This window comes from Fistularia commersonii, chromosome 30, assembly GCF_037954325.1.
Source record: "Fistularia commersonii isolate RoL2024-O1a breed Wild chromosome 30, RoL_Fcom_v1.0, whole genome shotgun sequence".
Taxonomy (NCBI): domain Eukaryota; kingdom Metazoa; phylum Chordata; class Actinopteri; order Syngnathiformes; family Fistulariidae; genus Fistularia; species Fistularia commersonii.
This window is the reverse complement of record NC_141313.1, coordinates 6,105,975-6,132,199: the sequence shown is the minus strand read 5'-3', so window position 1 is coordinate 6,132,199 and position 26,225 is coordinate 6,105,975. Positions and strand designations below refer to the sequence as shown.

Genomic DNA, 26,225 nt, shown 5'->3' with positions numbered 1-26,225 from the left:
ATAATATACAAAGGGGCATACCGTTCTACAAATATTTTGTTTCTTCTAAACTGGGTATTGGGGGAATGAAGTGAAAAATTTTTCATAGTCATGGACCAACACTGCAATTCTGCAAATTTTAGTGATTAACTTACTTATCTACTAAATTGTAACCAAATTCAACAAACCAAGTAGCTGACATTCACAGCATATACCCACAACACTTTGATATTTCTCAAATGGCACCATCTTTCCTTGAGAATGCAATGTCATGCATTAGCCTGGGGAAGATCTCAGTGTGTTTGTCAGGATTTCCATAAATTCATAAGGAGTGGAACAACCTGACAATATGTGCTTTCATACTGCTGCCACTGCAGGCTCCCCAGCAGGATCAGCTGTTGGGAAAGAAAACATGTCTAAGTGGTCATCCTTGGAAAACAAACTCCACTTACTTCAAATCTCTTGCAAAAATGTCCTCATTGCAGCCCTGTGAAAGAAAGACACTATTCTGCCAGTTTTAAAGGTGTGCAAGAGTAAATACTTAAGCAGAATTGGATAGTTCTGCAAGAAATCTTCTGTTTCAAGACATACAGATAGGCCCAGATCAACTGAAAGAAGTATATGAAAAAAAAATCCCTGAAGGATATATACGAAAATCATGCGACCTGAAATATTTTATTTTAGTCACATGAAATTTTATTCAATTCTTCTCAAATGTAATGTTGCATTTACTTTTAAGATGACACTGTTCTGTCATGTTTTTGCAGTTTATTGGTGTTCATCTTTTTTTTCCCCTGAATTTCAGTCCTCAAAGTACAGCTTAAAAGCGGCTAATTCTGTTAAAATGTTCTTGACCATTCAAACAGCTGTGAAGTAACGCATCGATGAAAATGAGCGCAGGTTGTCAACTAATAGAGCTATGTGATCTTCCACGTCCACTAGATGGGACTATCACACAGTGTTAAGTCTGTTGAGCGTGCTTGACCGGTATTTCCACGCTCAGAGCAAAGTATACGTTAGTTGTTTATCATTGTGAAAAAAAAGCAACCTTTATTTACATACAGGGTAAACAGATTGGTCCGCATCGTTAACATGCAACGTTTGAAAGTACATTACATGATATCAGGGAGCAAAGGGCAATGAAATATTTCAAGAGAAGATGACGCTTGAAATACAGGCAAAGCTGATTTTGTTGACATTTTAAGAAGATTATAGTCATAATATCAGTGTGACCTTTTTTATTAAACCAAGTTACATACAGTCATTCCTTTTTGGCATAAATCTACAAACGGTGCAGCCCATCCGGGATATATGTAGGTACGTAACCGTGAAAACAAATGCCGCGTCAAAAGTCCAGTTTGTCGTCTCTGTTCTTCTAGGGAATCTTTATCAAATGGCAGAACTTTGACAGTCATTTACATGTGAGTGATCTTTAGTTACGAGCTGCAGCACCACAGTTTGGAGCGACGCCTTGGCGTCAAGCCGTACAGAGAGAGCCGGCACATGACAAGAAGTTTATGATTTTTATTTTCAAAATAAAAGCACAATACCGTCATTATCATGGTTATTCGTGGGTTTAAAAAAAAATCACAAAGAGAGGTAAAATTATGATTCCTACATTTTGATGACAGCTAAAATGAATTCAGCGTTCTTTTCGCTGGTTAGAAGTCCCAAGGGTCGAACAAGTCTTATTGTAACCGGAAGTTGTCTGCCTCCCTCCATGTAACTTGACGGTGATCCAGAGCTGCGCTGACCGGGAACCCTGATCAGATACCAGGGACTGAGCGGCTGCATTCCCGTGCATTTTCCAACTGAAGCAACATCTTGGAGGATGGATTGCTCAGAGGAGGCTCAATCTGTGATCGAGGAGCCCACTGCTCAACTGGAGCTAAAGAAGGGAATGTCCATTTTTATTGATGTGAGTACCGTTAAAAAAAAAAAAAAAAAAAAAACTGTTTTAGACGCATCCTTTCGACTGATGGAGTTGAGTAAATGTTTTTGCTCTTGATTTGCGAAGGAACCCTTTAGTGGCTTACATATAACCACAAAAAAAGAAGCAATATATTTATTTTCATGCATTTGTATTCAAAATATTTTACTTTTGAGGTGATAAGTTTATCAATGTGAAAAAATATAATGCCCCTTAACAGTAATGAAGGTACAGAGGGTTCCTTGTTTGTCAAGTCTGACCTTTTTAGTGAAGCGGTTTTCAAAAGTCTCCAAGCAAAGATTTCCTTTGCTGGTTATCTTGCTCTCTTTCAAGTTTTGTCTCAATCAAGAGGTAATGAAATTATGTATAGTCTTTGTTTTATAGACATTAGCTTTACGTGTGTGTGTGTGTATACATGTATAGGTTTGTTTGTATATATTTGGATTCCCAAAATGTGAGAATTTTCATTACATTTTACAATTATCAGCCTAACACAAGCCATCATCTTTAAACTGACATTTGACTTCTTGATTTTCACAAACTGATCATCGCCTCTGCTTTCCTAACCTGTGACGTCTCAACCATGAATCTGTTGGCGGCTTCTTGTGTTTGAGGTTGACAGGGGAGGACGGCAATCATTGAGCACAGGAAAGGGAATCCTTGCATTGCAAAATGTTGAGCAGTTGCTGTAGTCAGGTTTCGATCGTCTGGGAATTCAACCCTTGACTGTTTCTGGCGCTGCGTCTGTTGCTGCAGATCTGCGCCTCATTAAAGTGCACACTGGTTCCGGTCATTTCCTCCTGGAGCACGACTTTTTCTTATTTCACAGATGCTGCTGTGACACTGTGACCTGATCATACATTAGGGGAAACTTCAGGAACTGTGAGACAGAATCCAACAATGTTGACCAGGTTGAGCTGAAAACAAGCACAGCCGCAGTTGTCATGGCAGAATTTTTGCTCTTGAAATCTCTATCTCAAAATGGAAAATGTAGTTACGAAGACGCTGACAACATGGTGTCTTTGTCCTCGTCTACCCCTGTGAGCTGCAGTCTTGGACTTTCCTCACCCGATTGGTCCTTTCTGCTCTTTCTTTCATTCCCTGATCTGTTTGTTCAGTGAGTTTTTATTTTTTGACTCTACTGTCTGTCACTGTTTTTTCCTCCTCATTTTTGTCCAAAGTTGTATTTCATTTCCGTGCGCTAGTCCACAGCGAATAACTGCATCAAGGCAAAAAACCTGAAGATTCGATTGTTACTGAGCTGCAAGGTGAGAGGAAGGTTAAGAATGTGGATGTGAAAACAATAAGTGTAAATATCAGTACTGTTAAGGATGCATTTTATTTTAACAATTGACTCAAATCATTTTATGGAAAGTTGCATTATCCCTGAAATATTCTCATGATTTGCTTGCCTTTTTCTAGGTTCCTGAAAGTGAACAATTTTGTTAATCTGACCCCTTAAACAACTGTCTCGAAATAGTGTAATAGTCATGGTTTATTTAATCTCACACACAATCTACAAAAAAGTGTTTTATTCCTTCCTTCCTGTCTTCCTTCCATCTTATTTTCCTCCTTAGGGGACACATGAGAAAACCAAACTGTCAAAACACATACAAAAATAGGAAGCCATACCAACAAATCAAAAATCACATAGGGAAATGATAAACACAAAAACAAAAATTACACAGCAAACAAAACCTGTATTGCTATTGATCGGAAAAGTTAATTACTTGCTATTGACAAGAATCATCGCTGAATGTCCCTCCGACTAAGAGGAAAGAATGGATTCCTCCTACAATAATACACAAGATGAAATATTCCCTCCTGAGCTCAGTCTTGTCTCTTTCATCCTTCGAAAATCAATACAGATATAGACAGTATGTTTGTATGCGAGGCCAGTGGGAGCTGTGCGATAAAGAAAACCCACACCTGACTCACCAAAGAGATTTTCTTGACTACAGTGGCTGTTCTTTTAACTTTCTTGTGATTTGTAGTAGTCCTTGGATTTTTCCTATTTGCTGTTGTGTTTGACCCTCAGGGTCATTGTAGGGAGGCTGCACAAAGAAACACAGACGTGAAGCACTCAGACACTCTTTTCCTCTTTTGTCACTAACAGATGAAAAAAGATAATACACTTGTCATGTATGTGATGTTGGGACCATCAAAATAATGCCTTTAGCTTTGCTAAAAAAATGCCATATTCTTTTAAGGCATAATTTGTGACAGGCCACCAGAGGAAAGGTCGTTCAAAGTTTAATATCAGATCCAAAGTCCTTCTGGGAAACTCCACGGACTGATGTTTTTCCGCTCTGGTTTTTTGTTTTGAAGAAACACACAAGGACGCACAGTCATATTTAGCAAAATTTTGATGTCTTGACATTCCTCGAGCGTAAGGGTATTTTTCACAAGTTTGAGAAAGAGAAAGTGGGCTAATCTATTTTGAGGTTGCCAGAGCGAGCCTTTTAAAGCTGGTGTGGTCATCGCCTCCATGCCTTTCATCTCATCTGGACTGTGGGACAGGACCATCAATAATTTAATGATACTCTGCTTTGAGAGTGTGATCGATGAGCCATACACACACACACACACACACACACACACACACACACACACAGCCAGCTTTGATGATGTCTCAGCTCTATTTAACAACCTTCTTTTTCCACTTCTGATTCCAGATTTTACGGAGGGCAGATAAAAACGGTAAATATGTCATTTCTGACTCACACATTCCCCTGTCCTCAACCACTTTTTTTTACCTCCAACCCCTTTGTGCGCGCGTGTGTGTGTGAGAACAGATGTAGTTTCTCAATGAAATTCTGATCATGACTCTGTGCCAATACCCTTTCAGTTTCCATGGAAACAGAAAACTGACCATACCCAATGACATTCAGTGTAAGAGAATTTATGTCGAGAAAAGTGATGATTTTCTACTGGTTTATTATGCTGGTCGATACTTAAGACTTTATGATTGTATGGTCAGAGGGTCAGTTTAGTAGTACACGTTCTTTTGTTTTTTTTTTAATGATATTAATCCACCTACTTTTTTTGCTTTTCACTGAAATGATTGTCAGAATCCCTTTTTTTCCCAAATAATTTACCTCAGAAACTGTCAGATAACACACAAAGGCAGGAACCCAAGAGGACAACATGAAATAACACAGCAGGCACACAATCCGAGTAACTTCTTTAGGTTTTTTCCTTTTGATCTAAAATGTCATACTCTCACAAAAATTCATATATTCATATACTTAAATGAAATGTATTCTGTTTACTTAGATGGTATTTTTTCCAATGCACAGCTTGATCAGCAACTCTATTATTAATGTCAATATGAATAGGTTCTCATTATCTCTAAAAAGTGCTAGGCTTTTGAAAGCTTAAAAAATACACCATATTATACAGTGAATTATTTTGATATCCAAAAGAACAGAAAGTGTGAAACACAGTGTCTCTTACAGTTAAAACAGTTTTTCATATCTTGCTGAAAAATGTTCACTATATATTCATTGTTTCATTCAAAAAAAAAATCCCGATAAGGAACACACAGGAAGCAGCTGTCACCTAGCATGTCAACAAACCTTGTATGAAAAAAAGAATTGTATAAAATCCCATGCTGTGACATCTCGATTATTCATTTAAAAAATATGTGAGGTCTAGTCATGCAGCAGGATCAGACATCGTCCCACATGCTTGTTGTGTAAACAGCAGCCCTGACATGTCACATCTGTTCTAAGATGATCAGAGATGATCTGTAGTGACTCACTGCGTGTGATTGAAGTGCATGTGTGTGCATTCTTACATCCTTCAAACTGCTCCTCGCTCAGCGAGCCTGTCGTGACATAGCGCACGCTGAACATGACCTCCGGAGGAGGTCAGCAGCGATAATTGTAAGATCAGCCACCTCTTGTCATCACAAATCAGGAGAAACTACTGCAGACAGTGCAATATGACAAATATGCTAGAGTTGGTTGCTCTTCATTTTGCTGCTGTTCATCAAGTTTGAAATTCATCATATTAAAATGGTGATTATTTCCATGTCATGAATATTTCATGCAGCTTAGCCTTCATTTTCTGTTCATTATACTGGAGCCTCAGAGCATAAAACTGACTGATTGCTTGGGATGATGATCAATAGTTTTAATGGAAGAAATGGTAATGCTCCTATTTATCCAGTGTTGTTGTCAGTAAACAAGGTAGAATTTCTTTGTTGAACTGAGTGTTATTTATCATTGTTTGCACTCACTGACAATTCTGTGCATTTTTTTTTCAATTCTGCATTTTGCATCTTCTATATCCTTTGTCATCTCAAAGCAGAGAGCTTGTTTGACCAGAACATTTCCCAGGATGCTGCTGTCCTTCCTCCCTGCCTCCTTGACTTAGTGTTGACGTGATGCTTTCATATTTTGTCCCCAGATGATGGGAAGTTGTCTTTTGATGAGTTCAAAGCCTACTTCTCTGATGGAGTCTTGACAGCAGAGGAACTGAAGGACCTTTTCCACACGATTGACACCCACAACACAGAGTAAGTGCTGGCTGCCATCAAAACATCATTCATGTGCCTCCTAACCAAGCTGGGTGTAACCAGCTGTGGATTGAACCATCTGACATATATTCTGTGGATAACATGATAATATTAGAAATACTGGAACCTTGATATATAGCTAAGCCAGGGGTGGGCAATTATTTTTTCCATTGGGCCACATGAGAAACTGAAAATATTGTGGAGAGCCGGGCCAAAAGGCTGAACTCCATTCTGCATAATATTAATTGTATTTCTTTATAAAAAGCAGTAAATTGTATTGTTTTGACAAGCTGGTAAGAGTATATGCCATAGTTAAGCAATGAAAAAGTGAGTTTTCCTCAAAAAAATGTCACTTACTAAAACAAATTGCCCAAAACAATGGTAAACAAAATGAAAGCTTTTCACCATGTGTGACTCATATAAGCAAACATTTTCGGTCACATTCACTCAAACACTTTTTTAGTTTCAGTAATTGTTGGAAAAAGGTTTTTACCATTCTCACAACATCACAATATTGTCTTTGCGCTCCAAATATAAAGCAAGATACATCATATTGAACTGTCTCTAAACATCACTGAACTGTGATTTTGAGAAAAAGGCTTCCAAAGAAAGTGTCCCAGTTCACTTGTAGTTGATCCCTTTACCTGCCAACATTTGTAGTCTAACAAACTATTTTGATGTTTTTAAGTTCTCTTTTCATGCTTTTACAGTATCCTTATTTTCTACTTTTCAAAATTCCTTATATCGTGTGTGTATATATCAATCAAAGGGGTCATGAAATCATTTTTGGATGAGGAGAGAGTTGGAGGTTGGTCGGTAGAGTTGGCATCCTTCCGAACAGAAGGTTGGCAATTTGATTCTCTGCTCCTCCTGTCTGCATGCCGAAGTGTCCTTGGGCGCCATGGATGGCAGTTCTGCAGCCATATGTGTGTGTTTTTGCGTGGATGCTTGAATGTAATCCAGTGGATTACATTTACAAAGTTTAGTAAGAGCACCGGCATCAATGATTACGGTAAATAAGTTCTTCACCTGGGAGTTAACCCAATGTTTTCCTTCATCAGTGAATCTCCTATTGTGCCAGAAATACATCTTTGAAATGCTTTTACCTTGAATAAAAATTGCAAAATGTGTTACATTCCTGTTAGCTGTTTATTTCTTCTCAGTTTATGTTTACTTTTATTAACTTTTTATACACTTTGCATAAGACCATAATAACCACCTCAAACATTCACTTAAGAATTAGCAATATATGTATAGTTGACATATTTAAATGGAAATTACATAATTTATCAACAAACAAACAATCAAATATAACCTTCAGTAAAATGAAACATACGATGTAGAAGACTCAAACTGTGAATCCTCACTATGAGAACATGAGGTGGCATTAAAACTGAAAGTCATAACTCTTCACAAAATCCAGGAAATCCATTAAACTTTACAATGAAATATAGTTAATCAGAAACATCAATGAGCATAGACAGAAATATTCAAGCGAAGCATAAACACCAACACGTGACATTTAATTTCTCAATTAGTAACTACACTTGAATACTCTGGAACACCATTGTATTTCAGGTGATATTAGTTGATAATACACCTGGAAAATAGTGACTATTATAGACAATACAAATAGAAAATGAGTCTCATCGTGGTTTCCAGATGTTCACAAGATTATGGTTCTTTATGTGCAAGTGAAGAAAACACTCCATTAAATGAGCCTGAATTGTCAGGGTATCACACCTGATCCCAATTTGTAATTTGCGCCAGCTGCAGCAGATGCCGCTAATCGAGATCCCTATAAAGGGCAGCGGCACGCTCTGCCTGGTGCCGGGGTATTGTGGCTCTCAGACCACTGCGGAGCCCCGGCCGACTGGACCCAGTCGGCCGGTGTAACCCTGACCCCTACCCTGTTACAACCGGACCCAGTCGGCCGGTGTAACCCCCGTCCCCCCTGCAACCCGTCCTGCCTGCCACACTGCCTGGGGCCCGTCCTGCCTGCAACCCGTCCTGCCTGGGGCCCGTCCGTCCGGCCTGCAACCCGTCCTGCCTGCAACCCGTCCGTCCTGCAACGGATCCCGCCTGCAACCCGTCCTGGTGAGACCCAGCCCTGTGCAACTCTGTCTCGGGGCCAGGGGCTTACCAGCGACACCCTACCCGCCGTTTCAACGCAATAAAGCGCTTTCGATCCAGATCCCTGCTCTGAGGTGTGGTTCCCTGCTCGAGTCTGCCCCTGCGCCTTGTGACATGATTTCTCTCTCTCTCTGCGGGATACTGGAGACTCATGTCAGACCAATTTCTCAGCTCGCCTGTCTCACATTCTTATTTCTTAAATCCAAAGGTTAAAGATGAGTTGATGTATCAGGTACTGCAGTCTAGGGTGGGTGCTGAGCGAGCTACTGGGTTTCGTGTTCCTCTGTCAAAAGTTCACTTGAAAAATGATGAATATCCCAGTATTCCCTTTTCGTATGTTAATTCGTGTCATAATATGATCATTTCAGAGTTAAGTGTTGGGTATTTTTACAGTATCGCCGTATGTCTAAATAAATCAGAAGGCTTTTGAAAAATATCAGTTTGACTTGCAAGAGGGAGAATGGTTTCCCTGAAATTGGGGTGCTGAATGCCTGTTGCACCACTCAGTGTGTATAAATGTGTAATCGGGACCACCCAGAGGACGTGCTGTGAAAGGGCGCTAAGAGAGACGTGAAAAGCAAGACAATAGTCCTTCCATAGTTTTTCAGTCCACGAGCAGAGAGACCCCACGCTTCCAGATGTTAACAATCAGCTCAGCTGTGAGCAGAAGGAATTTGAGAATAGAACCAGAAGTCTGCTCACTTTATCTCAATCTGTTCTCATTTTTCTCCGTCACAGACTGTTAACAAAGCCCCCGGCTGCTTTAGTAGCTGTTTAATGGTAAAATCCCCTGAAATGTTTTTGTTAGAATTTCATCCATTTGCGGATGGACAATTTTTTTTAATCCATTAAAGACCAAGTCAAAGCTAATTGGGATTTGCATGGCTAAAACGCGGTTTCCCCAAACATCGAAACTCTAATTTAAGCAATTTCCATTGCAGCAACAGAAGCTTGTGCAGTAATTTCTAAATGGAATAAGACTACAAATATATACCGTAGTTTAAATCTGAAGTGACGGCAGAATTATGATGAGTGTTTTTGCATTTCATTAAAAACCAACTGTGTTTGGCTTTGAAATGTCCTTATTTCATTATTATTAAGTGTGCTTAGTACTTTATGAACTATTTGAAATGGCAAAAGTGTCCAAGTCACAGTATGCACGGCTCTTCTGCTCTAACCGGTCAACTGCATTGGCAGTACTGAAAGGAAAACAGACAAATGTGTGCTAAGGCGATAATGAAAAGATTAATTAAAGGCAGAATTCCTGAAAGAATATACTGACTTATTATTTTGCTGTTTCATGTAGATTTTAAAGTTTTCTTTTCAGGTGAAAACAAAACTAAAATTATTTTTCCCAGTAAAACATGCTAACTTTGGCACCGCAATAATATGACAAATACATAATTTATAATCCACAATATAATTAGATAAGACTGATGATTTAACATGCATGACAAATGAATGGAGCGAAAGTAGAAATACATATTTGAAGGACTTAAATTACTGATCCCTTTAGCCACAATCCATTATGCTAAATGGCTCTGGAATGACAGACAGAAGAACGTCTGTCCTATTATTTTTATCTTACTGATCCTTTGAAATGGGATGATTTGCCAAATGTCTGCGTGTTCACACAAGTTGGACGACTTGTTGCAATTTTGGACCTTGTCAAACACGCTATATTTAAATGTGTAATTAAGCCCTGAAGACGCCTGTGATTGAAGAACATTGATTCTCCACAATAAACCCCACATAAAGTTAAGTGCCCTTCTGAGATGGAGGCAGCAGGATGGTAAAGTAATTTGGAAGTCTCTGATCGAATCCTGTATTGATTAGAGAATGAGTCATCTAGTTGCTCTGGCTTTTCTTGTTTGTGTTGAACACTGAATAGATAATACTGAATATTAAGTGCATGTATGTACTGTATGTAGAAACACATATATACCAAAGAAATATGAAAAGGCTGACAGTTTAATCACTGATGAATAATTTGCAGTTTTAATTAAATATGCCAAAAATGTCCCATTGCAAATGTGATTTTTGGTCTGTCAAATGAATTTAATATGTGTGATATGATACAGTACTTCACTTCGAATCGCTTATTGAAATGTTAAGAGGCAAGTAACACATGGAAAAGGGTTTTAAGGCCTGTTGCTCAACTAAAAGTCTAACCTTGGATTTACCTGGTTTGCTCTGGTCCGTCCTCTAAGTGTTTTGTCCTATCTGGACCATTGATTTCTGCCGTGCTTTCCCCGTGTGTACACCAGCAACAGCTTTTCAGGGATATACTTAAAACCAGTGTGATGCTCAGTCTCCTTCAGTGCAAAAATACTTTGCTTTGCTGGCTCTTGAAGCTGCTGTGACAGAGGATTACTGAGTGATATAACCATTCAGCTATATGTACCTCCTCTTTTTTTATTCCATTACTTGTTTTTACTTTCTTCACAGAGAGAAAAATCTGAAATCTACATCCAGAAAAAAAATGCTCAATTTTGTCTTTTAGTTTTACCCAAATAACCTCCGAAATTCTGATAATTGTAACAATAATACTCTGGCTAGTAAGCAATTTCAATTTGTTTTTGCTTTTGTTTTGCAGCAACGTGGACACTGACGAACTCTGTGGTAAGTAGAGTATTTGTTTAGTCAAAAAGAAACATTTGCCATTTTCCCAGTTCAAGTGAAGAACCATGGAGATCTAATCACATGGTCTATGACCAAACCCCCCAAGGTTGGTCACTGAGGTGTCACACCAATGCAGATGCAGTTTCAACAAAACACCTACAGCCCTGTCGGAGTGTTTTTAAATCACCAACCAGTTTTTCTTTTTTTTTTGTGGCTTTCCCCTTGTCAAGAGTACTTCTCCCAACACCTTGGTGAATATGAGAATGTTCTGGCTGCCTTAGAAGACCTGAACATGTCCATACTAAAGGCCATGGACAAAACAAAGAAGGTGAGGTGGAAAACATTACTTCAAATATAGATATACTTTCATTATTACTTTGGGTTACGGCAATGAAAATGTAAGTCTTCATTTTTCTACTCACGCACCAGTAAAACATTATATGATGTTGTTTTTTTATGATGCCATAGAAGTGCGAGCCTGTTGAGGGCTTGTATGAAAGGTTGCAAATATGGGAAATATTAAACAAGCCTATATGTATATTTTTCCTGTTTATTGATAAACAAAGCCAAATAGTACTGTCTTTGCTGATTATATGTCAGAGCTATTGTTTCTGAATAGCTTTGTTTTTGCTCTCCATCATTGAATGTTAAATGGTGGCTGCTGTCATCAGGGAATGAATTTTGATCACTGTGTCCACTTCACTGTCTAGCCGTGTCTGGCCTTGCTTTGGATCTCAGACATTTACTCACTGTAGACGCCAATGAGGTCTTAACCTTGTTTCAAGTACTCTATCTGTTCTAATTATTTTCATTGATCAGAGACGAGAGCAATATTTGAAAATTGAGAAAATATCGTTGCCCATCAACACCTATATGATGCATGTAAAAACATAAACTGGTTATTTTTAATAACCTCACCTTCTGGCCTGAGCATTTCTTCGCAAATCTCTCCCAGATTGATGCCCTGCGGCCCAACTGGCTCCTTCATATCTGCCATTAGTAAGATTTCCATTACCGTGAGAGGAAAGAAAAGAGGAGACAGATGTCATTCAGAACATCTTCTTGCTCTCATTGGAAGTCTTGCCAACATCGATGACTAAATTGGTTTTGGTTGTTTTAAAAACATCAGCTTTTGATGGTTTTATGGTAGAGCGGTGAAGCTACAGAAGTTAATTTTTTTGCATGATCAGAAAGGAGCGCTGACAGATGGCGGTCAATATTTAAAGGTAATAAAAAAAAAAAAACAAAGAGAAAATGAAGTGAAGAAGGAATCGAGGGAGCCTGTTAGATCTGCTGAGAGAGCTTTCTCTCACTGTGTGCTCTGGCACAGCTGACATGCTGTGAAACTCAAATTACCCTTCAGAGCTGCACTGAAGCTCATACATCACATTGAGGCTCCTCTAGAAACAGTGTAGGAGTTGAACCATTGGTGGTCATTTTCATAAGCGTAAAATGCCACATAACCCATAATTACACGGCAACGCACCTTCAATTTGATGTCACATTGCAACGGCAGATCGATTTAGTCTGTTTGAAACAGATGGAGACATGGCGGTGTGTACGACCGTGACAGCACCAACATTGAGCTAAAGTGACAGCGTTGTCTCATTTACCAATTAGTGCTAAACACTAAGCACAGCTGAGCAGAGAAAGTACATTTTCCAAGTAATAGAGAAAAAAAAAATGGTGCGTTACTTTTTTATTCTTGTACTCCAAAGATTTCATATTCGCCGTCTCCCAGCCAACTAAAGAGTTTTCATGTCCAATCAAGGATGGGTCTGCTGGATGGGTTATCGACTTTGCTTCATCGCAGGCTCATTGTGTTTGAAGATGAGTATTTGTTAACTGAGAAAGGTGTGGAATAAGAGCAAAGTCACCTGTCAGACCCAACAAACACCAAGAGCCAAAAACATAAAAACTGAACAGGGTAAATTGAAAACCCCAACAAAATTACCCAGATTGTGATTTTTATTTTTCCTCCTAATGTTTCCCAAGTCCAAAACCAAATAAAATTAAATGCTACTCTTATATCTTGGAATATTATATTCAGAAGACATGTTTGGGCTCTGTAAGCTGTGCAAACATGAGCCAAAGACACAATTCTGAAAATCCTAAACTCTTGAAAGATTAGGTGCAAAGCAGTCTCCCAACATCTAACAAAAAACGCTGGATGCTTGAGACCCTGAACACCTGCAGAGACAGAGGCACCAGGTGCACAGACAGAAATAAGCTCATGAACTTTTTCTTTGAAAACATTTCTGACGCAAGTTGTCAGTTTCTTAGCAACTTTCTATTTGCCGCATTTTGTTTTATATTTTCGCAATGTTTTAATTAAATTTGTCTCTTGGCTGTCAAATGAACTAATGGGAATTCCGTGTGAAAACAATGTCTGAGAAAATAGCTGCAATATAATCAAATACAATATTTTCTGGCAAGATTCCTTTCTTTTGGAGCTACTGTGTCAAAGATAAAACATCAGATATACAGATATATTTTCACGGGAAAGAAGAAATGCAAAGGGTTTCAAAAACATTGGTTGTGGGAGCAAACTGTGATTATTTTTTTTTCCTGTTATTTTTTTGTGTACAAATCGGACATTCAACCCTTATTTCTTCAAAGGAAGTGAAATGAAATGTGAAAACTGTCCTGCAATCTCTCAGGGATTTTTTTTTTTCCAAATCAAAACTGCGCCTAGAAATACTTTGGCTGTGAACCAAGAGAATTGTAAGCATTCAAGTAAAAAGGAGGGAGAGTGAAAGGCTTCATTCACCTTTATTTATTCGACTGGCTTTTTCATCCACTTGTTGTCCAGGTCTGCTCCCTCCGAGGCAACATGGACTGTACGCTTCAATTTGTCCATAACTTTGAAATCAAATCACCTCTGGATCATTAGACATGGACAGAATTTCACTCTGATGCTGATTCTCATACTGAAGAATAAATCCTAACCACAAATTAATTTATAAATTTATCCAGAATCATTTAGAAGTAAGGTGTGCAGGGAGAATTTGCTATTCAATGACAATAAGGATGTAGGGCAAACTGACTGGAGTCATATATATATGTGTGTGTGTGTGTGTGTGTGTAAATGTATATTTATGTATATAATGTGTATATATATATACACATACATGTATATATATGTTTATTATGTACATCTGTGTGTATGTATCTATATATATATGTGTATGTATATATATATATATATATACATATATGTATATAAGATTAGATAAAATTACTTGATCGCCAAAGGGGAAATTCTTTTGTCACAGCAGCTGTAACAGTTATATCAATAAATATGAATAAAAAATATACAATTTGAAAGCAATTGAAAGATAGAAAAAGATGGCCACAAATAAATAGACATCAGAGTGAACAACAAGGATAAGAATATTCAACAGGAAAAAAACAGCAAAGGTGTTTTATTTATATATATATATATATATATATATGTATATTCTCACCTTTGCTGTTTTATACATATATATATATGTGTGTGTTTGTGTATATATATGTATATGTGTGTGTGTGTGTGTATATGCTTATATATATGTGCTGTTTTATGTACATATATGTATAAAAGGTAAAATAAACTAAGATCAACTCTATCATATATAAGATAAGATAAGATAAACTTTATGTATGAATGTATATATTTATATGTACAGGTTTTTTTTTTTTTGTATTGACCTGGCAGACCCTGGAGTTTTATTTACTCCATGAAATTTGAAATTCTACAAACCCTGTGTCTGAACTACAATAATGTCCCAGGAAAAGAAAGAGACCTAAGAAACACACGATGAGATGATGTCTTGAGCATCGGCTGACCAGACTAGAACTGATGCAGAATTAGTCACATATTGAACGTTGAGCTGCATCTCATCTGAGTGGGTGGTCTCTCTGTGGATGTTTGTGAGGTGCATGCTGCGAGTACGCGATTGTGAGGTGTTTTTTTTGGGGATGGAAAATTGTCAGGGTTTAATTGTGTGAACTCATGTATGCAAGAGCTAATTTGCCTTTGTGTGCCCACATCAAACATCCCTGCGTGGATGCGGGGGAGCCAGAACAAGATTGTATATCTAAAAGTGTGTCAGGCATGTATACAAATCTGTTTGTAACGTTTCATCTCGCAGAGGTATTCATGCCAAAGCTATTTGCGGCTTTCCCAAGCGTACACAATAAACCCTAGCTGTGGCTTCAAAACCTTTTTCGAAAGACCTCAGGTGTTGTACAGCTGCAGCCCAAAGAAGCTGCCGTGTTGTCACACATAACACCCTAGTTATTAATGAGATCGCAATAAAATAATAATTACCAGTTTTTGAGAAAATAACCATATCAACATTTTCCAATTTTTAATGCATTTAAACATAATAAAATGGAGGGATAATGATAATTTCACTGGATTAAGAATGATTATTGTCACAACTTAGCTGTGCTGATTATTTTACTTTTTGTCCTTTGAGTACCTGTCATAATACATTTATACAAAAGACATTTATAATACATTTTGACTGTAGTCCTTTCAAAGTTTGAGCTGTATGTCATTCAAAAAAGTTGTTTAATTTATTTCTGTATTCAATATTTCTACAATGTGTTTCACTTACAGTCGATAATCCACAGATATACTAAAAAACTATACAGAATCACTGTGACATAAATAAGAAATGGCATAAATTAGAATTCAATAGATTATTTTTTTTCTTGTATGTTGCTCTGAGAAAACCCTCCTTTGTACTCTTAAGTAGTTTAGTTAAATAAGCCTGTGTTATAAACAGTCAGCAACTGAGGTCAGTTTTAAATGCAATGTATGCCGTGAACTTTAGAAACAGTTTTTCAAAAATATAGGTGTGATGAAGCTAAAACTGAGAAATGTCTTCCTTTTAGCCTTTTTAATAATAAGCGACATTTAATAATATAAGTTATCTGTAATATAAGTTATCTGTGAAGGTGCTCTGTCATGCAGGTCCATTGAAGGCAAAGCTTTTCGGAGAAACTGGACTTTTAGTTCCTTGAAAATGTTTTAATCCAAGAGGCTTCTCCAGTTCAATAAAATTCAATAATGAAATGTGTTAGAAATTAAAGCATGAATTTTTAGTATCTTCACCAGACTTGGACCTCAGTAATTTAAGGCATGAATTTTTCACCTTCGTTGATAACTGTGTAAGATTTTGCTCTGAATCTAGAGCAAGACTGAAACAACGTACTGATTATTTTATCTCAGGAATAAGATGCTAAGGCTTGTGAGAGAACTAATATCTTTTAGCCTGGGGTCTATCTGATACTGCAGTTTTTATCTTTTTAGTTTAAAGAAGTCATTACTCCTCTTGCATTTCACAGCTGCCATCCCAGCTGTTTAAGAGCACAGTGTGTTATCAACCTCCCGACAAACATATAGCTGTGTGCCATATTATCAGCAAAGCTGGGAAATGCAATTAGTCATCCTCAAATGATCTGAATGAGAGGCTGCATTTTTATTATAGCAGTAAGGAACACTAAGTAAGGACACTTGAACTTAATGCGTGGCTTTTGCAGCCAAGTATCAGTTCTCATCTTCTGACAAAATGTCTGCCTTTTAGAAAACATTTCAACATTTCATGTTGTTATTATTCAGAGAAGCTATCTTGAAATGAAACCCAGAAAGGGTCAAGGGTAAGGTACGATTGTGGGCGTCCACTGGGGAGTCCAAGCTTGGTTTGGCTGTAGCGCTGAGTCTGAAGTGGAATCATTTAAAATCAAAGAAACACCACCTCCAACAAAGCACTTTTGACCTTTTGTCCATCTGAAAATGACAGACAGGGAAAGGCAGAAAGGACAAAATAAGGCAGACCTTCAGCTGCTGTGTGTGCACTAACACACACACACACACACACACACACACACACACACGAACACACGTGCACTCACAAAGGTCCTGATCACAGGAGGTAATCTATGCTCCGATGCTCAGACAGGAGGGTGACCTTTACCAGGTTTGTTGTGACTCACTTTCTGCAGTGTATGTGTGCGTGTGAAAATGGGAGCTTGTTTGTGCAGGTGTGTTTTCAAACAGTCCGAATGTCAGACAGCGAAACCATACAATTAAATTCTCTACGCCGCCTTGCAGTTGGTCTGAGTTAATGAATCGCGGTGTGGGTGTGGCCGTGTTTAACATTCACTACAATATATGACCAAAGCCTCTGCTTGACAAGACTACGAGCTGCAGTAGTTTTTATGCTCCGTCCTAAGTGGGCATTTGTTTCTATAGGTGGCTCTCCAAGACATCTCATGGGTGAATAATAGGAAATTGACTTTGGCATCTGCTTTTATAATTTCATGTAATCACATCAGCATCCCCATTCAAATATCTGATTATGCACAAAGTGATTACAATCATAGACAATTTTTTTTTTAATTGTTAGACATCTTGTAATTTTTAAAGTGCTGGCACTGGTTTAAGTTTGTTTAGAAATTATCCAGTCATGAAATCATTGACAACAGGAGGTCCTCCACAGTACTTCAAAAACTCATAACTTTATTTCGATTGAATTGTTTCCCGTGTTTTTACTGACTTCTTCTTTTATTTGGTCCCTGCATGTTTATCTGTCTTCAGCCCTGAAGTTTGAAAATAATCAATATGCTTCATTCAAAAACCACAAGTTCAGCTGCCGCCTTAGATACATGTGTAAACTTCCTGACACTATTTTCTTTTTTTAACCCATTAAGAGATATTGTTAAATTAGTTGTAATTTCTTTCCATAACAAGCTAAGTTATGCTTACTATTTTTAAACTGTGGCAGATTCATTATAGTTCTGAAATGAAGTGGACCGTTTTCAATTCATTCATTGAACTTGTATCAGGGACATGCTCTATAGCTGGAGCTAGATTTACTTGCAGTCAGTCACAAAGTTTTACGACAAAAAACACCATCAGCGAAATTGGAGACACAACTGGGCTTCTCCCATAATACTCACTATCTGACAGAGTGGTTTAATATCCAATAAACCAAAATGTCCTTTTGGCTTTTGCCTGTTGTCTGAAAGGCTGAATCTTTTTTTCATGTAATCATTGATCAATAGATCCAATGGCCATAATGCCACTTGAAAAACAAATAAAAAACTTAAATTGTACTGTCTTGTAGCAGTATTCATTATTTATATGGAGGGTTGGGAGCCTTATTGCACTTTCAGCTCCAGAGTGTTAAGTGTGTCGTTCTTCTCCGATTATTAAGTTTTGCATCTCTGTGCTTTTTGTCAGTAATGACACAACAGTGGCAAAGAAGCTCATTAATCACAACTATGTAACAAGTTAACAGAGGAATGTTAGCATTGTCTGTATGTTTCGACACGCTGCATTTAACATTCAGCTCTGAGCACCACTGTGATCACAGAAAGGCGCCGCTTTGGTGGCAGGCTTTAATTCCAGTTTAAAGAAAATATCAGTGAACTACTCCTGTTAACATGTGCGTGCATGTGTGTGTCCTTAAGTCTCTGATAACAACATCTAGGTTGTATAAGCAAAAACCACACAGTCTTATTTTCTGTCTTCCATACGTGCATGCGTTGTTTTGTATTTCGCCATGAACAATTCCTTTCTTGGGTGAGAGCCTGAACTGCGGTGCTGCTGAGATATGAGAGCAGGTGCAGTGTGCAGACAGCAATCTCACACAGAAAATCGCCGATTCCCATTCGAATAGGAGCAAAACGACACTTGTAGATATTGCACTATTCAAGGCACAGCAAATGATGCATCTCAGAAGTCATTAAGTCGGTTGTATTGCCATTAATTCTCCGAGCTCACAAACCCATTGCAAAATAAATGCTCATTTTGCTCACCGGATGAAAATTATTGCCAGTCTTTGCTGGTTAATGTACTTGGGATTCAGTGCTTTGATTTAATGTAGAGATGAAAATCATACTTCTTTTGAAATGATCTTATAACACACAAACAACACCTCCCAAACAGAGGCCAGATACATCATCAAGAATCCACACAGTGATTCAGTTAAACTAGATCACTATAATGATCACGCATCAACAACAGAATTTAAGGGATAAATAGAGGATATTATTATTGCTTCAATTGTTTGATTCATTTCGTAAACATCTGTAGCAGCAAAGTAATGGTTTGTATAGCTTGCACTAAATTACATCTTATTTCTGCGCATGTCTCTTGAATTTGTCCTAATGTCAGTCTTTTTATGCAAACCTGCATAACGCTTTCACAAATTGTCTGGCCCTTCTTCTTTATTCATTTTGTGAAATCATTGCAAATTTTTCATAAAATATCCATAATTGGAAATGGCGGACCATATAGGCATCTTTTAATTAGCAGCCACTCCAGATGCTGAGTGGCTTTGAGCTTGGATTTGAAATATGTCATGCAGCCTTTCCTATTCTGTTATTTTCAGTCTACTTCCTCCTACACTGACTCCTCCCCCTCCTCTCACTTGACAGGAGTATCAAGAGTCCACCCACCTGGAGCAGTTTGTGACCCGCTTCCTGCTGAAGGAGACAACCAATCAACTCCATTCCCTTCAGAGCTCCCTTGAATGTGCCATGGAAACCACAGCTGAGCAGACTCGCCAAGAAAAGTGAGAACGCTGGTTTATACTCTGTGTCACTGACACAGCTGAACACAAACTCTCTCACATTTATCCTTTTAAAATATCGGTCAAAAGTTAACTGACAGGTTTGATATACCTTGATAAACATCTAATATTATCCTGATGTTGAATTTCAATTTGGATATCTGATATCAACAGGAAGGAGACTCCTGGTATCCCATTCTTTGCTGATTTAATACGTTTTTGAAATTGTCTGAAATCAGCCAGAAATCATTTTCTGATTGGTCACTATAAACACTGGTGTTATAAATGTTTAGAAGGAAAAAAAACAAAAAGGAAACATCTAAAGTTAATAGAACTTTAAGAAAAAACATTTGGAGAGACCAAAAAGCAAAAGCGAGTATCGCTTCTGCCTCGCAGCAAGAAGGTCCCAGATTAAATTCTGACAGGGGACCTTTCTGTGGCATTTGCATGTTTTCTGTGTGTCTGACAGCAGGACAAGCAGTGATGAAAATGAATGAATGAACAAAAATGAGGAGCAGGGTTCATAAATCACTTGCCTTTACCGCGGGGGCACACCTCTAAACTTAGCTCAACTTAGTGTTCATCTATTTGTTTGTTTTTTCTTCTATTCTGTCATTTGGTTACTTTTTGCCAAACAGTAAGGTTCTTCATTGGCATGTGTTCCAGCTGTCTCCTACTTCATATAGCAGCCCCCCACCCCCAGTCAATATGTCTCATGTACCTCAATCAAAGAATCACCAACTCTTTCTTATTCTCTTATTTGACTGTCTAAATATAGAATTTCACACTGCAACTTCATATTAGCATCTGCACATGTATGTGTGTGTGTCCATGCAGTACTTAATCAGAGGCTTCTGCTCCTGGGTCTGCTTTCAGATTTCAGCCATGCCCCTGGTGGTCTCGGTTCATTAGTGGTGATGACTCACTGTGTACAAGTGCACAACATCTCATAAAGAGTGCTCGTTGGTGTGTGTGTGTGTGTGTGTGTGTTTGTATGTATGTGTGTCTTTCAACGTCCTGCTGGTGACATCTTTGTTGGTGTTTTATGTTGAGAGAAGGTAATGACCGCCAGTCTTTTCCTGTCCAGTCTCCTGAGGTCACACTTCAGCTGCTACTCCAACAAATAACATTAGACTCGTGCTGCTGATTCTCCAACATCAGGCTGCTCAGAACAACCGTTTCTTTGGCCAAGCGGTTCTTTAGTGTTGCAGGGGCTCACAAATTGTCTGTTACAAACTGGACATGAAACCAACAATTTAGTATTTTACTTGTAACATTGAAACCTACTTGAAAGAAGAACAGCTGAGATCAACTACCAAATTTACGATAAAACTTCATTTCTAAGTGCCTTTTACCTCGTGCAGCAAAGTATGCAGGTTACTCATCCCCTCATATCAAACCCAAATGGCGATGAGCAAGCAGCAGCTTCATGTTTGTTTATATTGGAGATTAAATCCGATCAATACGCTGGTCAGATCGCCCTCGACCTCTTTAGCGTCATGCTGAGTGGTTGTGTGTTGTGTGTGAATCGTGTGGTATTTGCTTTCTTCCAAATTGTTAGAAATCCTCTGTTACAGGCTCCGAGCTTTGGGAGAGTCTGTAACACATTTGTCACCATGCTCTACATTATTGCTATACATTTGACAGGAGGAAAATAACTTTTCTGTTTTTTGTCCTTATGACTGAAGGGTTGCTCCTGTAAGGATGAGAAGAAGAGTGAATCTGGATGAATCCATTGTTTAGTCAAGTTGTATTAAACCTTGGAGCATCTTCCTCTTGTTGTTTGGACAGATATAAAGCCATTGATCAGTCTTTTGTCACGATCAAATAAAGTGGATCGACACGTTGTTGTCATGGATGTCCGTGCTCTGTGACGGATGAGTGTAATTCAGCCTTGATTCGTCCTCAAGAAATCGGAGATCTCACCGCCTGCTGATCACCTAAGAAGAGCCGCGAGTCTGATCTGCTAATCAGTCAAGCCAGCGTTTTCTTTTTACACAGCCTTTTTATCCTCGTAATAATGTACTGTTTCACAAGTATGATTATTAAGAGGTACAGATGATTCGTTAACTGACATTTCAGCCAAAAATACATTTAGATAGTCCTCCTTTCTATCCCTCTTCATTTCTTGTATCATCGTAGCTGTCAGCCATCATCGAGTGACTGTCCCTCACTCCCAGAGCAACTCCTCTTCCCTCTCTTAGTTGCGACACTCGACAAATTCCCCCATGAATCCGAATGGAGTCACACTGTACTTTCAGACATTCTGAGGATCCGGTTGTTTCTCTGGTGGCTTTAAATTGGTTTCCGTGGTCAGTCGACGATGTGTGAAGTGAGTCTTGACAAGCGCGGGAATAGAGTTGAATATCAGGAGATACATAACAAAACCAATCTTTTGTTGTGGGGGGGATTGATAACAGTGTTCATCAGTAACATCTGCGTCGTGAAATCGAATGGAAAACATGTAAGAAGTTGGACAAAAAGGTCACGGAGCTTCGTTGCTCCTCTCTCTTTCTCCTGATTGACATCCACGCGATGGAGGCATCTCGCTCTGTTACTGAGCTCTGTTGACTTGAGCAATTAAGGTTGCTATGTAGCCAAGAGTCTGACTCACTGGCTGACCAAATGAGACCCGTCATCAGTCCCCCCTCCCGCATACATCAAGCAAAGTGTCACATTTGCCTGCAGCGAGTGAATTAATTATACTGCATTTCTCACAGGTGTGGAAAAGAGTACCTCCATTCCCCTCATCGATGTAGGTTGAAGATCATCTGGAAAAAAAAAAGACAGAATATCTGAATTTTATTATGAGTATAATTTCCCAATAAATTATAGTTTTTTACAATAGCATCCCTTCAAATATAGACAGTATTCAGACAGCTTGAGACACAATGGGCTACGAACAGTTGATTTTCTTCTAAGACTGATTCATTTTTATTTATCAAAGATACCAAACGTCCACAGAATTTCTATTATGATGAGGAATCATTTTTATATCAGTCAGGAAATATATCATAAAACAGTACACTATCTGTCAGTTAGGAGAAAAAAATGTTAATTTGTTGTTGAGAAAATAATGACACATTTTACCAGCTGACATCATTTTGCTGCGACACAATTTTATCGCCTTTTTTCCCCCGATATTTCTGATAGAATGCATACACACATTTCACAAATGCCAAATCACACATCATAAATTGTTATAAGGCGAATTAAGGAACAAACAAAGTCTTAGGTCAAATGATAGATAATATTTCTGAACTTAAGTTATTGTTTATTTACAAATGTTTGGAATTTTACAACATTGTTTTTATTAGAAATAATTATTAATATAATGTTAGCGGCACATTTATCTTTTAATAATTCATATTTAATCAGTATCTGAAGGTAATTGCTATAATGAGTCTGCTTCTAGTTTTGTCAAAGCAGTTTTTCTACATAACAGGAGAATTATTTTTAGTGCTGCTGAAAAATATTTCCTCTGATTGCAGCATAATGTAGGTGGAAGGTCAAGGTCAGAATGACTACACAAAAAAATGATTGTAGAATCTCATCTAAATATTCAGCTGTATACTCGTTTATTTTTCAGGTCTACAAAAATACTCAAAGTGTAGAATGTCGCTGACAAACCGCAAACCGGCAAGAGCCTCTCGCATAAACAGTTTGCTTTGGGAAGGAGACTCCCATAAATAATGTGCTTGCAGCTGCTTTAAATTTCTCCCAAAATGCATGTGTAGTCACCTGTTCACAGCCCAAAAGACACCCTGAGGTCTTCTCAAAATACGAGCGCGAATAACCCGACAACGGGAAGATAAATCCCCGGTGATGCCCGCCTGGGGGTGCATGAAGCTTGTCACTTGCATCAGCATTACAGCCAGAACAACAGCGCACAAACAAATCTGGACTACATCAGATTTATAAGGAAACTAGGTAGCTATAAAAATGGCAGTCACGCTACATTTCCTGTCAGAAGAATATCCAAAGCAAGGAGGCATTTTTAATACAGTTAGACCATTTTGTCAGTAGATGTGTGCAGTTCAGGATTTTGCAAAAGATGTGATATCTGTCATTACTTATCCCCCCTGCTTGCTCCCCAGGCAGGGCCCCTTAAAGCCTGAGGTTTTGTCCATCCAATGGTCAGGTCGACGCTCCAACCGCAGGCTCCAGAGGAACAGCAGCTTGTCTCCCAATAACCCCTTACTCAGTCTTGTCAATTCAGGTGAGACATGATGTTCTGCTGTTTGATACTGAGCTTGAATTTCCTGATCGCAGACCGTTGTGTTGTCTTGCAGAGAGAAAGAGAGAGAGCACAAGAGTGAAAGAGAATGAGCAAGGATGTTTCGAATTTTTATATTATAAAAACTGGAGTCATTATAGCTCGCTTTTTACAAAAAGCCGTTTTGATCCTGCTTGATCCAGTATGTGAATTATAATAAGAAAATTCTGGCAATTCACAACAGAGTTGTCCCTTTGACGTTTTGATTTGGCACCATTTGTCAGCTCAACTGGCCAGCATTCTGTGGTGATATGAGAAAATACAAAATCACAATTTTTAATTTAATTAACTACAATGCAGAAGCGCCTTCATAAAAAAGACTTTTGTAACAGCTACATGTTACAGACTTAAGTTCAGGGAAAAAAACAAATTAAGTTTATGAAAGGAATGTTAAAGATTGAAGTTGTGATAAAAAGATTGTTACAGATTTAATCTGTTTAGTGAATTCAAATTATGAAAAATATGGAAATGTCTTGATTGGGCAGACGAGCAGTCAAAATATTATCAAATTACCCAGTTTTTACATTTTTTGGTTTGTGAACAAAATAAAGAAATACAAACTCAGAACATGTATTTTTCTTCATGTTCTGTATTATACTACATGTGAAAACTCATACCTGCTTTTTTCCTATTAATACCACAAGATGACACTTTGGACCTCCATCACTTTTCCATCATGGTTCCAGTTGTTGTTTCTAGGAGATGCGGCGCGACTGCAAGAATTGTGTTGAGTTTGATTATAGTTGGTAAAGCCTTCGAATTGATTGGTGTGTTTGTTGTGCATGGACCTAAAAGGAAACCTCTACAGGTCCAGGACGCAGCTGCTATTTCTGATTATTTACTTTAAGAAGATCAATGGCCTTAAACCTTTGTAAAACAAAAAAAAGCCTTTCACTCGGTAGCTTTTTGCTTTATTCTTGTTGTATAAAATCCATCTCTCTGCGTGTATCCGCCAGGCGCTTATGATGAAGACAGCCAGTGGATGATCCAGGTCAACAGACTGCAGAAGCTTATTGACCGTTTAGAACAAAAGGTGACCTGCTTTCTTTCAACTTCTTTTCATTTTCATTTCTCACCATTCTTAACTCAATGCCATCTCTGTCTGCAGTTGAACGAATTTAGCCAACAACACTTGCCGGCCTAAGAACTCTATAATTCCCTGATTTATTCTATAGTGTTTCCTGTGTTGTGCCCATCCCTAGGTTTTTACTTTTTGTTTTGAAAAATTGGATTCTCTAAATGCCTTATGTTTTTGTAGATTCCTGTTTTACATGTATAGATGCTTGGGTCTCTTTAGCCTTTGGTTGAATGACAGCCTTTTTCCACCTATTTCCACACAGTATGCATTTCCATGTTGTAATATCATCATCATACATTCACCCATTGCTGCTGGAAGCATTGTTGTATGCTGCTAGTTGCCACTTTTTGCATGTTTATACTGATTATATATTGTTTATATTTTTTATTTTTATTATACGTTTTGATTTTTTTTGCTAAATTTATATATCGTACTGCTGTACATTATCATTAAGTACCACTACTGCATTATCCATTTTCTGCTGTGTGTGAATTAAAATTTCCCCACTGTGGGAAATGGAGTATTCTATTCTATTCTATTCTATTCTATTCTATTCTATTCTATTCTACATTATAATATATCTCTTTTCATTTGAACATAAAGTTTCATGACTAGGTTGTAACAATAGAAGTAAAAGATGTTTGCAAAATATGCCATTCATGTCACATAAGAATTTAGTTTTATTGGATGGACTTGATAAACAGGAGTGCTCTTTTATTCAGATATTTAAAGAGCATTTATACAAAGCAACTGAATATGAGTATCTTCCAGGGGTCGCCGGGACCATGAGACATGAAATGGGTCTACTGTTATAAAATGACAGCTATAAAATGACAGAGTGGAGTGAGTGATTAATCAGGCAAAACCTTTGACACTGATTTTGCAAACCCTTTTCCTGTGCTTTCTGAAATGATTTTGTGAGTGTGATGCTTTGGTCGTCCTTCACCTGCAGGAGATTCGCCTGGAACCTGTTGAAGAGGAGGTCCTGGAGAGCAAACTGGTTGGTTTTTTTCTACTCGTATCTACTTTTCTACACTTTTCCTGTGGCTGCCGCTCTTGTGTCACCCTGTTCTTACATGGTGGAGTTAGTGGTCGCGAAAGGGAGGTGATGATAA

General features: G+C 38.2%; 1 protein-coding gene across 1 annotated transcript in view; it reads left to right on the top strand.

The window, feature by feature from the left end:
• The first annotated feature begins 1,720 nt into the window (after nt 1-1,720).
• Nucleotides 1,721-26,225, top strand: part of necab1 (N-terminal EF-hand calcium binding protein 1) — a 30,501-nt gene continuing 5,996 nt past the window's right edge. The window contains exons 1-9 of the mRNA XM_086177673.1: nt 1,721-1,897; nt 4,585-4,609; nt 6,323-6,431; nt 11,161-11,186; nt 11,417-11,514; nt 19,623-19,759; nt 23,854-23,975; nt 24,989-25,065; nt 26,063-26,110. Of these exons, the coding sequence (XP_086033799.1) occupies nt 1,811-1,897; nt 4,585-4,609; nt 6,323-6,431; nt 11,161-11,186; nt 11,417-11,514; nt 19,623-19,759; nt 23,854-23,975; nt 24,989-25,065; nt 26,063-26,110 (729 nt within the window). The 5' untranslated portion in view covers nt 1,721-1,810. The remainder of the gene's footprint in view (nt 1,898-4,584; nt 4,610-6,322; nt 6,432-11,160; nt 11,187-11,416; nt 11,515-19,622; nt 19,760-23,853; nt 23,976-24,988; nt 25,066-26,062; nt 26,111-26,225) is intronic.